General features: G+C 46.1%; 1 protein-coding gene across 1 annotated transcript; it reads left to right on the top strand.

The window, feature by feature from the left end:
* The first annotated feature begins 1,343 nt into the window (after positions 1–1,343).
* Positions 1,344–7,555, top strand: LOC306939617 (kelch domain-containing protein 3-like). Its single transcript, XM_079524241.1, has 3 exons — positions 1,344–1,575; positions 5,737–6,782; positions 7,477–7,555. The coding sequence occupies exons 2-3, from the start codon at positions 5,737–5,739 to the stop codon at positions 7,535–7,537; spliced, it is 1,107 nt and encodes a 368-aa protein (XP_079380367.1). The 5' UTR covers positions 1,344–1,575; the 3' UTR covers positions 7,538–7,555.
* Positions 7,556–20,245: the final 12,690 nt, after the last annotated feature.

Here is a 20,245-nt window from a genome sequence, read left to right on the forward strand (position 1 = left end):
TGGACGTTTCCTTTCCTCATGGACCTGTCCTCATGCTGCTGGTCTTGGACGTTTCCTTTCCTCATGGACCTGTCCTCATGCTGCTGGTCTTGGTCGTTTCCTTTCCTCATGGACCTGTCCTCATGCTGCTGGTCTTGGACGTTTCCTTTCCTCATGGACGTACAGTAGCTGTGGATTTGACCAGTAAAGCAACATTTTGTGGACTATGTTACACATTGCTAGCTATACTTTATTGTCTGCTTTTGCTTTTAACTGTGTTTTGTGTCAACTGTTTGTTGTACGGCGACCTTGAGTGCCCTGAAAGGCGCCTTATAAATACAATGTATTATTATTATTATTATTATTATTATAAAATAGTTTATTATTTGGCCTCAGAACACAGTTTGAATAATAAGACATATGTTTTAAGAATTGTGTTTTTATTAAAAGAACAACATATAATGTATATGTTTTTACCTTTTTTATTTTCTTTATATGATGATCTCCTGATATTCCTTTATATAGAAGTGTATATTTGTACGTCTCTAAATGTTCTGATGAATTGAAAATGGTGGACCATGTTGTAAACCAGTGTAAATGCTTAATCATGGTGTCGTCCACAAAGTAACAGTTTCTGTATTGAGTTGTGCTTTCGTTTTAAATGTACCCATTCTGTACTTACTGTGAAATAAGAATGTCAATCAATCACAAACTTTAACTAAATAACTTTCACTGAGGAGAATAGCAAATGAGTTCTAATCCCGAACTGTAGAGGGCAGCAACGTGCCGGAAGGCATCCAGTGTGCCGGAAACCACAAGAAGAAGAAGCAGCACGGTGGGTTTGTTTGCAGTGTTGCCATGTCTGCTTATTATAAGCGGCTTTGGGCTTATTTCTGTAAAGATGCTTATAGCTGTGGATTGCAGATTTTTGGGGTCTTGCTTTTAAACTGTAGTAGTTTATTTGGTCTTGTTTCTAAAGTGTAGTTGTTTATTTGGTCTTGTTTCTAAAGTCTTGTTGTTTATTTGGTCTTGTTTATAAAGTGTAGTTGTTTATTTGGTCTTGTTTCTAAAGTGTAGTTGTTTATTTGGTCTTGTTTATAAAGTGTAGTTGTTTATTTGGTCTTGTTTATAAAGTGTAGTTGTTTATTTGGTCTTGTTTCTAAAGTGTAGTTGTTTATTTGGTCTTGTTTATAAAGTGTAGTTGTTTATTTGGTCTTGTTTATAAAGTGTAGTAAGTTGTTTATTTGCATATATTCTCTTTCTTTTGGACTTGTTTTCATAGAACGGGTTGCTTGTTTCTCTCCCACAATCTGGCAACACTGGGAAGGAGTCGTTGTGTTTTATATAAACAGTGCAGAGAAACACAGATCCACAAACTGTTTTTTATAAACATTTAAACTAAATAAAACGAAGGAAGGAATGAGGAAGCACTGCAGAGAGACACAGATAAACCAAACATTATAACTCTATGAAACAAACACTTTAAATCTGATTTCATAAACAAACTACATCAAAGTGAGGAAGGAAGAAGGAAGCGCTGCAGAGACACGCTTTAAACCCGTTTTTATAAACAACAGCCAGCTTTCACAACCAGAGGTAACTTTGCTGTTTATTCACCTTTACGTTGCTTTACTTTGTGTTATTACAAGTATTAGAGATTATCTTTGGTTAAAATAACTGTTAAATAGCTCTAAATTGTGACAGTAATCATTGCTATAGTGTGTGTGTTCAGTAACAGAGGTTTTCCTGTCTCTAGCTCTGGTCCATATAGCATGCTATATGCCATATAGCATTAGAGCTATGGACCAGAGCATTAGAGCTATGGACCAGACCATTAGAGCTATGGACCAGAGCATTAGAGCTATGGACCAGAGCATTAGAGTGGACCAGAGCATTAGAGTGGACCAGAGCATTAGAGTGGACCAGAGCATTAGAGCTATGGACCAGAGCATTAGAGCTATGGACCAGAGCATTAGAGCTATGGACCAGAGCATTAGAGTGGACCAGAGCATTAGAGTGGACCAGAGCATTAGAGCTATGGACCAGAGCATTAGAGCTATGGACCAGAGCATTAGAGCTATGGACCAGAGCATTAGAGTGGACCAGAGCATTAGAGTGGACCAGAGCATTAGAGTGGACCAGAGCATTAGAGCTATGGATCAGAGCATTAGAGCTATGGACCAGAGCATTAGAGCTATGGACCAGAGCATTAGAGCTATGGACCAGAGCATTAGAGCTATGGACCAGAGCATTAGAGCTATGGACCAGAGCATTAGAGCTATGGACCAGAGCATTAGAGTGGACCAGAGCATTAGAGTGGACCAGAGCATTAGAGTGGACCAGAGCATTAGAGCTATGGATCAGAGCATTAGAGCTATGGACCAGAGCATTAGAGCTATGGACCAGAGCATTAGAGTGGACCAGAGCATTAGAGTGGACCAGAGCATTAGAGCTATGGACCAGAGCATTAGAGCTATGGACCAGAGCATTAGAGCTATGGACCAGAGCATTAGAGTGGACCAGAGCATTAGAGCTATGGATCAGAGCATTAGAGCTATGGACCAGAGCTACTGTCTCCCCAGCTCTGTATTAAACAGAAAATACATTTTCAGGAAGGTGTCACAATTTCAGCCTATCGGGAGAGAGTAGCCATTCATCATCTTTTTTTTCCTCATTTCTTTGTGTCGTCACTTCCAATTCCACGTGTTTAATCTGTATCCTGAATGTGTTCTCTATCCTGATTGGATAAAATTGGTATCCCGACCTGAAAATACATTTACTGTTTAATAAAAAGCTCCTCCATATTATAGTACATTAAGCTGTAACACATTATAGACTCCTCCATATTATAGTACATTAAGCTGTAACACATTATAGACTCCTCCATATTATAGTACATTAGGCTGTAACACATTATAGACTCCTCCATATTATAGTACATTAAGCTGTAACACATTATAGACTCCTCCATATTATAGTACATTAGGCTGTAACACATTTATAGTGTGAGCCAGCTAGCTCTGGTCCATAGCCCTAAGGCCCTTTGCTGCCGTTGCATTAAGGCTCTGGTCCATAGCCCTAAGGCTCTGGTCCATAGCTCTAAGGCTCTGGTCCATAGCCCTAAGGCTCTGGTCCATAGCCCTAAGGCTCTGGTCCATAGCCCTAAGGCCCTGGTCCATAGCCCTAAGGCCCTGGTCCATAGCCCTAAGGCTCTGGTCCATAGCTCTAATGCTCTGGTCCATAGCTCTAAGGCCCTAAGGCTCTGGTCCATAGCCCTAAGGCCCTAAGGCTCTGGTCCATAGCCTTAAGGCCCTGGTCCATAGCTCTAAGGCCCTAAGGCTCTGGTCCATAGCCCTAAGGCCCTAAGGCTCTGGTCCATAGCCCTAAGGCCCTGGTCCATAGCCCTAAGGCTCTGGTCCATAGCCCTAAGGCTCTGGTCCATAGCCCTAAGGCCCTGGTCCATAGCCCTAAGGCCCTAAGGCTCTGGTCCATAGCTCTAAGGCCCTGGTCCATAGCCCTAAGGCCCTGGTCCATAGCCCTAAGGCCCTAATGCTCTGGTCCATAGCTCTAAGGCCCTGGTCCATAGCCCTAAGGCTCTGGTCCATAGCCCTAAGGCTCTGGTCCATAGCCCTAAGGCCCTGGTTCATAGCCCTAAGGCTCTGGTCCATAGCTCTAAGGCCCTGGTCCATAGCCCTAAGGCCCTGGTCCATAGCTCTAAGGCTCTGGTCCATAGCCCTAAGGCCCTGGTCCATAGCCCTAAGGCTCTGGTCCATAGCCCTAAGGCCCTGGTTCATAGCCCTAAGGCTCTGGTCCATAGCCTTAAGGCTCTGGTCCATAGCCCTAAGGCTCTGGTCCATAGCCCTAAGGCTCTGGTCCATAGCTCTAAGGCCCTGGTCCATAGCCCTAAGGCTCTGGTCCATAGCTCTAAGGCCCTGGTCCATAGCCCTAAGGCTCTGGTCCATAGCCCTAAGGCTCTGGTCCATAGCCCTAAGGCTCTGGTCCATAGCTCTAAGGCCCTGGTCCATAGCCCTAAGGCTCTGGTCCATAGCTCTAAGGCCCTGGTCCATAGCCCTAAGGCTCTGGTCCATAGCTCTAAGGCCCTGGTCCATAGCCCTAAGGCTCTGGTCCATAGCCCTAAGGCTCTGGTCCATAGCCCTAAGGCTCTGGTCCATAGCCCTAAGGCTCTGGTCCATAGCCCTAAGGCTCTGGTCCATAGCTCTAAGGCCCTGGTCCATAGCCCTAAGGCTCTGGTCCATAGCCCTAAGGCCCTGGTCCATAGCCCTAAGGCCCTGGTCCATAGCCCTAAGGCCCTGGTCCATAGCTCTAAGGCCCTAAGGCCCTGGTCCATAGCCCTAAGGCCCTAAGGCTCTGGTCCATAGCTCTAAGGCTCTGGTCCATAGCCCTAAGGCTCTGGTCCATAGCCCTAAGGCCCTGGTCCATAGCTCTAAGGCCCTGGTCCATAGCCCTAAGGCCCTAAGGCTCTGGTCCATAGCCTTAAGGCCCTGGTTCATAGCCCTAAGGCCCTGGTCCATAGCTCTAAGGCTCTGGTCCATAGCCTTAAGGCCCTGGTCCATAGCTCTAAGGCCCTGGTCCATAGCCCTAAGGCTCTGGTCCATAGCCCTAAGGCTCTGGTCCATAGCCCTAAGGCCCTGGTCCATAGCTCTAAGGCTCTGGTCCATAGCCCTAAGGCTCTGGTCCATAGCCCTAAGGCCCTGGTCCATAGCCCTAAGGCTCTGGTCCATAGCCCTAAGGCCCTGGTCCATAGCCCTAAGGCTCTGGTCCATAGCCCTAAGGCTCTGGTCCATAGCTCTAATGCTCTGGTCCATAGCCCTAAGGCCCTGGTCCATAGCCCTAAGGCTCTGGTCCATAGCTCTAATGCTCTGGTCCATAGCCCTAAGGCCCTGGTCCATAGCCCTAAGGCCCTGGTCCATAGCCCTAAGGCCCTAAGGCTCTGGTCCATAGCTCTAAGGCCCTGGTCCATAGCCTTAAGGCCCTAAGGCTCTGGTCCATAGCTCTAAGGCCCTGGTCCATAGCTCTAAGGCTCTGGTCCATAGCTCTAAGGCCCTGGTCCATAGCCCTAAGGCCCTAAGGCTCTGGTCCATAGCTCTAAGGCCCTGGTCCATAGCTCTAAGGCTCTGGTCCATAGCCCTAAGGCCCTGGTCCATAGCCTTAAGGCCCTGGTTCATAGCCCTAAGGCTCTGGTCCATAGCCCTAAGGCTCTGGTCCATAGCTCTAAGGCTCTGGTCCATAGCTCTAAGGCCCTGGTCCATAGCCCTAAGGCTCTGGTCCATAGCCCTAAGGCCCTGGTCCATAGCCCTAAGGCTCTGGTCCATAGCCCTAAGGCCCTGGTCCATAGCCCTAAGGCCCTGGTCCATAGCCCTAAGGCTCTGGTCCATAGCCCTAAGGCCCTGGTCCATAGCCCTAAGGCTCTGGTCCATAGCCCTAAGGCTCTGGTCCATAGCCCTAAGGCCCTGGTCCATAGCTCTAAGGCCCTGGTCCATAGCTCTAAGGCTCTGTTCCATAGCCCTAAGGCTCTGGTCCATAGCTCTAAGGCCCTGGTCCATAGCCCTAAGGCCCTAAGGCCCTGGTCCATAGCCCTAAGGCCCTGGTCCATAGCCCTAAGGCCCTAAGGCCCTGGTCCATAGCCTTAAGGCCCTGGTCCATAGCCTTAAGGCCCTTTGCTGCCGTTGCATTAAGGCTCTGCCACTCTTTACTTCCCACCACTCATTCAGACAGGTTTGAATCTTCTTTCCTTAGATGGCTGACGTCCTGTGCACGGTGAAGCTGCGCGTGCCAGAGTCATTAGGGGTCTGTCACGTTGCCGTGGGTCAGAAGGTGTACTCCTTCGGAGGTACGAAGACTGACCTTTACCTCAATGTGCACGTCTTCAACACAGTGTCTCTGAAATGGACCAAAGTGTTTCCCCGAGATGATACATGCTTCAAAGACAACCGTGAGGTTCCCTGCATGCGCTGGGCGCACACCGGTGTGGTAGTTGACAATGTAATATACATCTTGGGGGGAAGGCGCTTGGAGTTTTGCATAAACGTGCTTCATGCATTTGACGTGGACACCCACACATGGCTCCATACAGAGGTTTCTGGGACCGTTCCAGAGGCCAGGTACTTCCACTCAGCCTGTGTCTCTGGGAAGGTCATGTATATCTATGGAGGATTAACAGAGCATGGAGGGCGCACCAATGACACCTACAAGTTGGACACCACCACGATGGTCTGGTCTTTAACTGAAACCCGAGGCACTGCACCACCTGCTTCATATGGTCACACTGCCTCCATCATCGGGACAAAGATGTTTGTTTTTGGGTGCGGTAGCGGTAACGACCGTGACCACAACACCGTCAGAGTTCTTGACACAGAGACCAACCACTGGCTGACCACGCCTTTTCAAGAGCCAAATTCAGTAGCCTTTGCCTACAATGGAGAGCTGTACACATTTGGTGACCGCGACACTGGTGGGAATAGACTACCGCGGCGGATACGTCACCTGTGGAAATCCAGTCCAGAGACCCTTTCCTGGAAGCAGGTTAAGCCCAAGGGGGACGGCCCGTTTCCCATGTTCGGGGGCAGCTGCTGCGTGGTGGGAGATCGTGTCGTTGTCTTTGGTGATGATGTTTTTTTTGGTGGTGGAGATTTCGCGTACATCTTAGACTTTAGTCCTAGTCTAAAGACGTTGTGCCAGCTGGCAGTTCTTCAGCACGGTCTGGAGCAGTCTGAACTCCCACACGACATCAGGGAGGAGCTGGCAGCCATGACCGTAACTGACGACCACACCTCCACCTCCAGGTATACTTTCTGAATGGACCCTTATAGATCTTAAACATGGCAATACATCATATACATTTAAAATAAATAGTTACCATGAATCATACGTAAGCTAAGAACATAACAGTGGAATATCTATATAATGAAACTATGCGTATATACTAGATGTAGAGTGCCTTTGCATACGCCTGTAACGTCATCGTGTCTTTGTGTCTTTGTGTCTCTGTGTCTCTGTGTCTCTGTCTCTCTGTCTCTGTCTCTCTGTGTCTCTGTCTCTGTCTCTCTGTGTCTGTGTGTCTGTGTCTCTGTCTGTGTCTCTGTGTCTCTGTGTCTCTGTGTCTCTGTGTCTCTGCGTCTCTGTGTCTCTGTGTCTCTGTCTCTCTGTCTCTCTGTGTCTGTGTGTCTCTGTGTCTCTGTATCTCTGTGTCTGTGTATCTCTGTGTCTCTGCGTCTCTGTGTCTCTGTGTCTCTGTGTCTCTGTGTCTCTGCGTCTCTGTGTCTCCGCGTCTCTGTGTCTCTGTGTCTCTGCGTCTCTGTGTCTCTGTGTCTCTGCGTCTCTGTGTCTCTGTGTCTCTGTGTCTCTGTGTCTCTGCGTCTCTGTGTCTCCGCGTCTCTGCGTCTGTGCGTCTCTGCGTCTGTCCGTCTCTGTGTCTGTGTGTCTCTGCGTCTGTGTCTCTGTGTGTCTCTGTGTCTCTGTTTGTTGTTTCTTCTTAAGGTCCAAAGCCGTCGCAGAACGCTTCCTGTCGTCCTCCTGGCCTGTTTGGAGACATTTTTAATTTTTCAAAAAATAGCAGATCTAAATAGCAGATCTACAAGCTCGTAGCGCGCCACTCGGTGGCGCGCTACGAGCTTGTAGATCTGCTATTTTTCAATAGCTAAAGTATAACATAATGCTTTAAAACACCACAAGGGGTTCCTGCACAGAATGAGTTAAATAAGGCTCTTACTACAACTGAAGGCTCATTCCACCGATCCGGAGCGGTGACCACCGCCACCGCTCCGGTGGTGAGGCGACCACCGCTCCGGTGGTGAGGCGACCACCGCTCCGGTGGTGAGGCGACCACCGCTCCGGTGGTGAGGCGACCACCGCTCCGGTGGTGAGGCGACCACCGCTCCGGTGGTGAGGCGACCACCGCTCCGGTGGTGAGGCGACCACCGGAGCGGTGGTGAGGCGACCACCGCTCCGGTGGTGAGGCGACCACCGCTCCGGTGGTGAGGCGACCACCGCTCCGGTGGTGAGGCGACCACCGCTCCGGTGGTGAGGCGACCACCGGAGCTGAAATAACGTTGAGCGGTGGTGAGTAAAAAGAGAGAGAGGGCTGAGGGGCGGTGGCGGTGGTTTGCTCTTCACCGCGGCTCAGTGACGTCATGATGTAGTTCGGGGGTCACCTCACCACCGATAAATCCAGACCATGAATAACGCTTAAGAGAGCGGATTTTATTCTCGTTCTACATGTTCCCTTAGAATGTGCACCCAGCAGCACACACCCCTGAGTCCTTAACCCAGCAGCACACCCCCCTGAGTCCTTAACCCAGCAGCACACACACCCCTGAGTCCTTAACCCAGCAGCACACACACCCCTGAGTCCTTAACCCAGCAGCACACCCCCCTGAGTCCTTAACCAGCAGCACACACCCCTGAGTCCTTAACCCAGCAGCACACCCCCCTGAGTCCTTAACCCAGCAGCACACACACCCCTGAGTCCTTAACCCAGCAGCACACACACCCCTGAGTCCTTAACCCAGCAGCACACCCCCCTGAGTCCTTAACCAGCAGCACACACCCCTCTGAGTCCTTAACCAGCAGCACACACCCCCCTGAGTCCTTAACCCAGCAGCACACCCCCCTGAGTCCTTAACCCAGCAGCACACCCCCCTGAGTCCTTAACCCAGCAGCACACCCCCCTGAGTCCTTAACCCAGCAGCACACCCACCTGAGTCCTTAACCCAGCAGCACACCCCCCTGAGTCCTTAACCCAGCAGCACACCCCCCTGAGTCCTTAACCCAGCAGCACACACACCCCTGAGTCCTTAACCCAGCAGCACACACACCCCTGAGTCCTTAACCCAGCAGCACACCCCCCTGAGTCCTTAACCCAGCAGCACACCCCCCTGAGTCCTTAACCCAGCAGCACACACACCCCTGAGTCCTTAACCCAGCAGCACACCCCCCTGAGTCCTTAACCCAGCAGCACACCCCCCTGAGTCCTTAACCCAGCAGCACACCCCCCTGAGTCCTTAACCCAGCAGCACACCCCCCTGAGTCCTTAACCCAGCAGCACACACACCCCTGAGTCCTTAACCCAGCAGCACACCCCCCTGAGTCCTTAACCCAGCAGCACACCCCCCTGAGTCCTTAACCCAGCAGCACACACACCCCTGAGTCCTTAACCCAGCAGCACACACCCCTGAGTCCTTAACCCAGCAGCACACCCCCCTGAGTCCTTAACCAGCAGCACACCCCCCTGAGTCCTTAACCCAGCAGCACACACCCCTGAGTCCTTAACCCAGCAGCACACCCCCCTGAGTCCTTAACCAGCAGCACACCCCCCTGAGTCCTTAACCCAGCAGCACACACCCCTGAGTCCTTAACCCAGCAGCACACCCCCCTGAGTCCTTAACCCAGCAGCACACCCCCCTGAGTCCTTAACCCAGCAGCACACCCCCCTGAGTCCTTAACCCAGCAGCACACCCCCCTGAGTCCTTAACCCAGCACACACCCCTGAGTCCTTAACCCAGCAGCACACCCCCCTGAGTCCTTAACCCAGCAGCACACCCCCCTGAGTCCTTAACCAGCAGCACACACCCCCCTGAGTCCTTAACCCAGCAGCACACCCCCCTGAGTCCTTAACCCAGCAGCACACCCCCCTGAGTCCTTAACCCAGCAGCACACCCCCCTGAGTCCTTAACCCAGCAGCACACACCCCCCTGAGTCCTTAACCCAGCAGCACACACACCTGAGTCCTTAACCCAGCAGCACACACACCCCTGAGTCCTTAAAAGACTGTTGCCTTTTCCCTTGAAGTGAACTGTTTGGAGACATCTCACCTCTACTGCAAATGAATGATACAATGTCAGGAAGGGACTAGTGGACAAGAGATCCAGTATAAGTCATTTTACACATGGGTTTACATGCTGAAAATAGCAGATCTACAAGTTTCATTCCAAAGACTGTGACTATAAACTAAAATAGAAATGTTGCTGCCAAAAACAACACTGCTCTCCTTTTTTTATTTTTTTTATTATCTTTTATTTACTTTTAACATTTAATTGACATACAGTTATAAAATGCAACCTATAAATAAATACATTTCCTAACTCAACAACCCCAACCCTTCCTAGTACAAGAAACCATCAAATGCATGATTTTCATCTGTGCTACAAACATAAATAATAAACATGACAACAACAAGAATGACAAGTAGACATTATGGTAACAACAATGACAACATCAAGTAGACAATGGTAACAACAATGGTAACAACAAGTAGACAATGGTAACAACAATGGTAACAACAAGTAGACAATGGTAACAACAATGGTAACAACAAGTAGACAATGGTAACAACAATGGTAACAACAAGTAGACAATGGTAACAACAATGACAACATCAACAATCTCCGTTATGCTTCAATTAGCCCTCTCCAGTTGGCGTCCCATATTTTGGATGTAATTGATTGATTGAATATTTATTAACAGTTTGCAGAATTACAGTACATTTCAAGCACAAACTCAATACAAAGACTGTTAACTGTGAGTGGACGACCCAATTAAGCATTACACTTGTTTACAAGAGGGTCCACCTTGTTCAATTCATCAAAACATTTAGAGACGTACAAATAGACACTTCTATATAGTCAAAGAACAGAACAGGAATTCATAAAGGAGGTAAAAAGGGAAAATAAACATATACAGTGAGGGGAAAAAAGGGGTGGGTGGTGGATTCAGATTTTTACGGGGGCCAGTTTCGAATTGCAGCTGTCCGTAGGTAGCCTGGCTCCAGCCCCTGAATCGCTAGCCACGCCCATTAAAAAAATATATTCAGGCGATTCAGGGTCTGGTGACGCTCTCGAAGGAGCTCTGAGACTCGGTTGGAAATCTGACCGACGAATCAGCGTCGTTTCAACTCGATGACGTCAAAACAACAGCGCCGTCCAGACACAAACAAACATGGCTGCGCCAGTAGCATAGCAACTTATGCTACTCTTTTGGTGTCACATTTAGCTTCATACTGGGTGAAAGTCTCATTCAAAAAATTATTTTTTCGCTCGAAAATGTTAGTTACAATGACATTGAGTTGACGTGTTTTTTTTTTTTGGTAACTGTTGCATAATCGCAATTTCGCACTCGAGTCCCATGCCCCGGCCATTTAGCTCTGTCCCCCCCCGCTGACATGCCCTCAACCACGGCTAAGTTCAGCCTGCTGCGGTCGGAGCCTTGTCATCTGCTTTGCTACTATTGTGATTGGTTAAGGGTGAACCAATCGCCGAAGACTGCCTCTTTGTCAACGCCCATCTCAGAAACGGCTGCAGTAGGGAGGGCTTTCAGACTGAATAATGGAGTGAAACGAAATGAAAATTCAGGCTGAGTGTCAGGCTAGTCCGTAGGTGCCCTTTGAGAGCAGTTTTGAAGGAGTCAAGGGATTCACATGTCTTAATGACTGTTGGTAGGGCGTTCCACATATTGGTGGCATAGGAGCGAAAATAATTTAGTCCCTTGATCCATTGCCCGACCCCAGATCTTCTGAAAGTGTGATATTTTTCCTTTCACATTATACATGATTCTTTCCGGAGTTCTGCCCACCATTGTTTAGTCGGGGGAGGGGGTGCAATAAGATAGGAGTTCTGCCCACCATTGTTTAGTCAGGGGAGGGGGTGCAATAAGATAGGAGTTCTGCCCACCATTGTTTAGTCAGGGGAGGGGGTGCAATAAGATAGGAGTTCTGCCCACCATTGTTTAGTCGGGGGAGGGGGTGCAATAAGATAGGAGTTCTGCCCACCATTGTTTAGTCGGGGGAGGGGGTGCAATAAGATAGGAGTTCTGCCCACCATTGTTTAGTCGGGGGAGGGGGTGCAATAAGATAGGAGTTCTGCCCACCATTGTTTAGTCGGGGGAGGGGGTGCAATAAGATAGGAGTTCTGCCCACCATTGTTTAGTCGGGGGAGGGGGTGCTATAAGATAGGAGTTCTGCCCACCATTGTTTAGTCGGGGGAGGGGGTGCAATAAGATAGGAGTTCTGCCCACCATTGTTTAGTCGGGGGAGGGGGTGCAATAAGATAGGAGTTCTGCCCACCATTGTTTAGTCGGGGGAGGGGGTGCAATAAGATAGGAGTTCTGCCCACCATTGTTTAGTCGGGGGAGGGGGTGACATAGAATACACGTCAAGATGAGACATCACCCAAAATAGCTATTCGTGTCACAGGTTTTCCAATAATTTTAGAAAGTTGTTCAAATATAAATTTAACTTCTGGCAATTCCAGAACGTGTGGATTAGATCTCCTTTAAACGTGTTGACAATTTGACATCGAAGACAATCGGGTGATGTCTCGTGGCTAAATTGATATAATCTGTATAATAAATTCTGTGTAATATATTAAATTGAATTAACCTGTGTTTGGTATTTGTTAAAGTTGTTTGGGTGTTCTGGAGCAATGACTGCCATTCTTTCATAGTATGTTTGTGTTTAATGTCTTTTTCCCATTTATTTATTTTTTCTTTTCTTTAAATTTTTATCCCACGATTTTGTAACCCATTTTTCACCCCCGTGTCAATGATCTAATGTGATCCTGGGCTCTACACACCCTCCGCCAACCTAGTCCCCATATATGGGGGACATGGGGAGAGCAACGGACTTGAACTCATGCTTCCTTCATGCCTGAGTGTCCAAGTTGCTCCTTTGCACCTGACAGGGGGGAGTTTCCCTGGTTGGACGTAGCGCGTGGAAGGAACACGTTATTCCAACCAGTTCCTTTCCCCTCCATCAGGCGCCCCGGCTGGCCAGGAGGAGGCAGTATAGAGTCCAGGATTACTGCATGTTTTGTGAGGGTACCTACCCTAGGGGACACGGGGAGAACATGTGAGGGTACCTACCCTAGGGGACACGGGGAGAACATGTGAGGGTACCTACCCTAGGGGACACGGGGAGAACATGTGAGGGTACCTACCCTAGGGGACACGGGGAGAACATGTGAGGGTACCTACCCTAGGGGACACGGGGAGAACATGTGAGGGTACCTACCCTAGGGGACACGGGGAGAACATGCAAACTCCACCGATTTATTTGTTTGATGTAGCATCTTATCATCTTTCTGCTCGTTCTTCATCAGTGTGTACATCTTAGATACAAGGCCCTTCGATGATGTTGTTAAACAGTTTCTCTATTGGTGTTTCAGTCATATGGGGATAGCTATAACTGTTATTTTTTACACAATTCCGTATCTGTAAATATTTAAAAAAGTTGGATGATGGTAAGTTATATTTCGCTCTCAGGGAATTAAAATCAGAAAAAATGCTTTGATTATACAAGTCTCTTATCTCACTGATTCCCTTGGTTCTCCAGTTGTCAGATATCCCATTACTAATCATTTTGGGGACACAAACACAAAGGCATGCTCATTAACAAGGTATTTTGTTTTCCCATTAGTTTAATAGTTTCTTTCCAACATGCAAAAGTATGATGTATAATCTGGTTTTTAGTAATAGAATTAAGGGTTTTTTGCGTGTCCATATAAGGGATTACCTGTAGTGGAGTGGGATGGATTATGTTTCCTTCCAGTTTAACCCATGCTGGTGTGGACAGCCTCTCACTGTTGAGCCAACACCAAATAACACGTGATTGACAGGCTAGGTAATACAGTCTGAAGTTGGGGAGATTTAAGCCCCCTTTATCCAGGGGAACCTGATCCTAGCCCGTTTAACCTGATCCTAGCCCGTTTAACCTGATCCTAGCCCGTTTCTGGGACCATAAAAACATTGAGATGATTTTGTTCAGTGATGTAAACAGGCTTGGTGGGCAGCTGAGTGGGATTGACTGGAACAAATACATTAGTTTGGGCAGAACATTCATCTTGACCACATTAACACGTCCAATTAAGGAAATTGGTAGGTCTTTCCATTTGTATAGGTCGTTTTTTTTTTTTTTTTAATTTTGGTATATTTGGTTCAGGTCATTAGATATTTGGATTCCCAGGTATTTAAAGCTTTGTGGTGCTTTTTGGGAAACCAAAGGGGTGGGTATTGTGGGTAGTAACACTATTTAGTGGCAACACAGCTCTCCTCACCTGTTTGGAGACAACATCTCACCTCTACAGATGTCACCATTAAAACAACACAGATCTCCTGACCTGTTTGGAGACAACATCTCACCTCTACGGATGTCACCATTATACACATTTAAGTTGACAAATTAATTCTCACACGAATAAATCTGATTAACAATTGAATTAGCCATTCGCTAAATCAAAAAGCCATCGTCCGATGCCAATCCAAATCATTGTTTACAAACATTGGGACTGGGTGCACAGGTGACTGTTTCATGTAATCAATAAGCCTATCTCACAGAATTTCCCCGCCCCCCTTAATACGCCCCCTTTCGGGGTTAGTGGTGATAGCATGACGTCACTCCATAGACGCTACATGTTAACAGAGGTAATTTAAGAAGTCTACAACTTTTGTTTTCTCAAGGTAAGGTTTGTTCTATCTGTTCGAGCTGATTTACCATCTTGTTTGCTTCATAATAATATTGGTCTGTCACATTTTTACATTAGAAAATGTACTTAGATTCTCCAGAGAAAAAAACGTGTAAATGCTCATGTTAAAGACACCACTATTTACCGGAAGTGGGTGTGAAAAGCGGGCTGTGAGATAGGCCTATTCCCAACAGATCTCAAAACCTGTTGTTTTGGGGAGCGCTGGTTTCAGTCCATTCAACCTCCTCTTGTGAGTTGGCTAGTGAGATGCACCCTAGGAGACATTTATACTTCAAGGCGCAACAGTGTTGCGCACAGAGAACAGCTGATATACAAGCTATGCGACTGTTGTGAGCGTAGAGGTCTGCGTGACTGTTGTGAGCGTAGAGGTCTGCGTGACTGTTGTGAGCGTAGAGGTCTGCGTGACTGTTGTGAGCGTAGAGGTCTGCGTGACTTGTGAGCGTAGAGGTCTGCGTGACTGTTGTGAGCGTAGAGGTCTGCGTGACTGTTGTGAGCGTAGAGGTCTGCGTGACTGTTGTGAGCGTAGAGGTCTGTGTGCGCGACACCATCACGGGACGAAGCATACATTATACTTGATGCGCGTGCAGCCGTGCACAAATAGGCTCTGCTGCCGTGATCATGAGCGCACCTCCCGTTCTTATGACAGCGACTGGAGGTTTGGTTTTGAGGACAACTGTTTTGAATTGCTATTATTGTTCAAACACAACAGAAACCAAGGCCTATATATGTTAAGGGTGAGAGATCACAATAAAAATCCTAATCATTCTTCCTCAGCACTGGGAGAAAAACAGCATCTGAAAGTTTGATGGGGCATTTTCTACACGTGATGCAGTTAGAACTTTTCCATTGCATCTTATGAGAGGTGGTGTTCTTCTGCTGCCGTTGTGCGCGCGCATGCTGTTTCTTATCAGTGTGACGTCGTCTCTTAAGGTGTCTATAGAGCGTCGCAGTCCCGCCCCCTTTCATGACGACGCCAGGCCCAGGAAATAGTTTACAATGCATTTTCCCATAGACATTTCAAAACGTATTTATTTAAAGACCTTATAAGCCAACTCTTGTCGTGACAAATCATGACAATAAACACTATTTTGGACCAAACAAAGAAGAAAAACAACAAAAAAAGTGTTGTAACCTGCCATTTTCTTCTTCTTTCTAATTATTTGTTCAGCCCGAAAAATTGTGTTGTCATGATTTGTGACGACAAGAGTTGGCTTTGTACGAGGCTTAAAAGGTCTTTAAATAAATACTTTTTGAAATGTCTATGAGGAAAATGAACGGAGAATCATTTCCTGGGCCCTGGCAAGGACTGTCTAAAGAGGACGAGACGCGAAGACCGTACGGGCGACGCCATGTTGCTCCATGGTGCTCCATGGAAGGAAAGAAACATGCGCAGTTGAGACCAAGGAAGCTGAACGCGGAAGTGTTGGCTGCATATAGCCCATTGCGCATGACAACCAGTTGTGAGCTTGTAGAGTGGCTATATTTTCCAGGTGTATAATACATGTCACGTTATAATGTAGGCTAATACAAGTTCACGTGCGCACATTGTCGGCATGCAGGCGCAGTGACAGCGGAATGCAGTCAAGGGTGAGCCCGTTATTACCTAAACAGGAGAGAGATGTGCCATATATGCCCTTTATTACCTAAACAGGAGAGAGATGTGCCATATATGCCCTTTATTACCTAACCAGGAGAGAGATGTGCCATATATGCCCTTTATTACCTAAACAGGAGAGAGATGTGCCATATATGCCCTTTATTACCTAAACAGGAGAGAGATGTGCCATATATGCCCTTTATTACCTAAACAGGAGAGAGATGTGCCATATATGCCCTTTATTACCTAAACAGGAGAGAGATGTGCCATATATGCCCTTTATTACCTAAACAGGAGAGAGATGTGCCATATATGCCCTTTATTACCTAAACAGGAGAGAGATGTGCCATATATGCCCTTTATTACCTAAACAGGAGAGAGATGTGCCATATATGCCCTTTATTACCTAAACAGGAGAGAGATGTGCCATATATGCCCTTTATTACCTAAACAGGAGAGAGATGTGCCATATATGCCCTTTATTACCTAAACAGGAGAGAGATGTGCCATATATGCCCTTTATTACCTAAACAGGAGAGAGATGTGCCATATATGCCCTTTATTACATAAACAGGAGAGAGATGTGCCATATATGCCCTTTATTACCTAAACAGGAGAGAGATGTGCCATATATGCCCTTTATTACCTAACCAGGAGAGAGATGTGCCATATATGCCCTTTATTACCTAAACAGGAGAGAGATGTGCCATATATGCCCTTTATTACCTAAACAGGAGAGAGATGTGCCATATATGCCCTTTATTACCTAAACGGGAGAGAGATGTGCCATATATGCCCTTTATTACCTAAACAGGAGAGAGATGTGCCATATATGCCCTTTATTACCTAAACAGGAGAGAGATGTGCCATATATGCCCTTTATTACCTAAACAGGAGAGAGATGTGCCATATATGCCCTTTATTACCTAAACAGGAGAGAGATGTGCCATATATGCCCTTTATTACCTAAACAGGAGAGAGATGTGCCATATATGCCCTTTATTACCTAAACAGGAGAGAGATGTGCCATATATGCCCTTTATTACCTAACCAGGAGAGAGATGTGCCATATATGCCCTTTATTACCTAAACAGGAGAGAGATGTGCCATATATGCCCTTTATTACCTAAACAGGAGAGAGATGTGCCATATATGCCCTTTATTACCTAAACAGGAGAGAGATGTGCCATATATGCCCTTTATTACCTAAACAGGAGAGAGATGTGCCATATATGCCCTTTATTACCTAAACAGGAGAGAGATGTGCCATATATGCCCTTTATTACCTAAACAGGAGAGAGATGTGCCATATATGTGCACGGCGACCCACTGTAGCCTATACTTTCTTCTCACCAACCACGCTATTTGATGCGATTCCATTCACACCTCTCTCTCTCTCTCTCTGCACCCTCTCTCTCTCTCTCTCTCTCCTCGCATGACCATGACCATGAAATGGAGAGCAAAATACAGCACGATATATAGAGCAAAGAGGAGATCCGGGCACACTTAATGTTTAAAAGGAAGAAAACTTTATTGAACCGACATGTTTCGACGTATACGGTCGAAACATGTCGGTTCAATAAAGTTTTCCTCCTTTTAAACATTAAGTGTGCCCGGATCTCCTCTTTGCTCTATATCGATGTGTTATCCCGATTGATCCCAGGAGCACCTTTTTACTATTTTTACATTGTTTATACCTGTACACCTCCTGAGCACCTGGTTGCCTCCTTGCCTCTGCCACAGCACAATATAGTTTCACATGCGGCTATGCACACACCACGCATAGATTTGTTGGTGTAGGCTACTGCGCAATGGCATTTGGCCTGGGTCCTTATTGGTAGGTTAATATCCACAGTTTATCTGTAGCGGTCCGCAATTAACCTATTGTTCAAGCTTCGCACTCGGCACCAATACAAATGAAATCACTGGCTGATCTATGTATTATTGGATGTAGCAGAACACTGGACTAGTAGCTGATATATGTATTATTGGATGCAGCAGAACACTGGACTAGTAGCTGATATATGTATTATTGGATGCAGCAGAACACTGGACTAGTAGCTGATATATGTATTATTGGATGCAGCAGAACACTGGACTAGTAGCTGATATATGTATTATTGGATGTAGCAGAACACTGGACTAGTAGCTGATATATGTATTATTGGATGTAACAGAACACTGGACTAGTAGCTGATATATGTATTATTGGATGCAGCAGAACACTGGACTAGTAGCTGATATATGTATTATTGGATGCAGCAGAACACTGGACTAGTAGCTGATATATGTATTATTGGATGTAACAGAACACTGGACTAGTAGGCTGATATATGTATTATTGGATGTAACAGAGCACTGGACTAGTAGCTGATATATGTATTATTGGATGTAACAGAACACTGGACTAGTAGCTGATATATGTATTATTGGATGTAACAGAGCACTGGACTAGTAGCTGATATATGTATTATTGGATGCAACAGAGCACTGGACTAGTAGCTGATATATGTATTATTGGATGCAGCAGAACACTGGACTAGTAGCTGATATATGTATTATTGGATGCAACAGAGCACTGGACTAGTAGCTGATATATGTATTATTGGATGCAGCAGAACACTGGACTAGTAGCTGATATATGTATTATTGGATGCAACAGAACACTGGACTAGTAGCTGATATATGTATTATTGGATGCAGCAGAGCACTGGACTAGTAGCTGATATATGTATTATTGGATGTAACAGAACACTGGACTAGTAGGCTGATATATGTATTATTGGATGTAACAGAGCACTGGACTAGTAGCTGATATATGTATTATTGGATGTAACAGAACACTGGACTAGTAGCTGATATATGTATTATTGGATGCAGCAGAACACTGGACTAGTAGCTGATATATGTATTATTGGATGCAGCAGAGCACTGGACTAGTAGCTGATATATGTATTATTGGATGTAACAGAGCACTGGACTAGTAGCTGATATATGTATTATTGGATGTAACAGAGCACTGGACTAGTAGCTGATATATGTATTATTGGATGCAGCAGAACACTGGACTAGTAGCTGATATATGTATTATTGGATGCAGCAGAACACTGGACTAGTAGCTGATATATGTATTATTGGATGCAGCAGAACACTGGACTAGTAGCTGATATATGTATTATTGGATGCAGCAGAACACTGGACTAGTAGCTGATATATGTATTATTGGATGCAGCAGAACACTGGACTAGTAGCTGATATATGTATTATTGGATGTAGCAGAACACTGGACTAGTAGCTGATATATGTATTATTGGATGTAGCAGAACACTGGACTAGTAGCTGATATATGTATTATTGGATGTAGCAGAACACTGGACTAGTAGCTGATATATGTATTATTGGATGTAGCAGAACACTGGACTAGTAGCTGATATATGTATTATTGGATGTAGCAGAACACTGGACTAGTAGCTGATATATGTATTATTGGATGTAGCAGAACACTGGACTAGTAGCTGATATATGTATTATTGGATGCAGCAGAACACTGGACTAGTAGCTGATATATGTATTATTGGATGTAACAGAACACTGGACTAGTAGCTGATATATGTATTATTGGATGTAGCAGAGCACTGGACTAGTAGCTGATATATGTATTATTGGATGTAGCAGAACACTGGACTAGTAGCTGATATATGTATTATTGGATGTAGCAGAGCACTGGACTAGTAGCTGATATATGTATTATTGGATGCAGCAGAACACTGGACTAGTAGCTGATATATGTATTATTGGATGCAGCAGAACACTGGACTAGTAGCTGATATATGTATTATTGGATGTAACAGAGCACTGGACTAGTAGCTGATATATGTATTATTGGATGCAGCAGAACACTGGACTAGTAGCTGATATATGTATTATTGGATGTAACAGAACACTGGACTAGTAGCTGATATATGTATTATTGGATGCAGCAGAACACTGGACTAGTAGCTGATATATGTATTATTGGATGCAGCAGAACACTGGACTAGTAGCTGATATATGTATTATTGGATGTAACAGAGCACTGGACTAGTGGCTGATATATGTATTATTGGATAGAGCAGAGCCTTTGCTCGCTGCAGTTGATGCAACATATGATAAGTTTTAAAGTTGTTAACAGTGATAT

This window comes from Electrona antarctica, assembly GCF_951216825.1.
Source record: "Electrona antarctica genome assembly, chromosome: 16".
Taxonomy (NCBI): Eukaryota; Metazoa; Chordata; class Actinopteri; order Myctophiformes; family Myctophidae; genus Electrona; species Electrona antarctica.

Bases quoted from the DNA above. Each gene is read 5' to 3' on its own strand.
- LOC306939617 (XM_079524241.1), top strand. From the start codon at position 5,737: ATGGCTGACGTCCTGTGCACGGTGAAGCTGCGCGTGCCAGAGTCATTA. The intron at 6,783-7,476 runs GTATACTTTCTG...TTTCTTCTTAAG, and splicing joins GACCACACCTCCACCTCCAG to GTCCAAAGCCGTCGCAGAAC.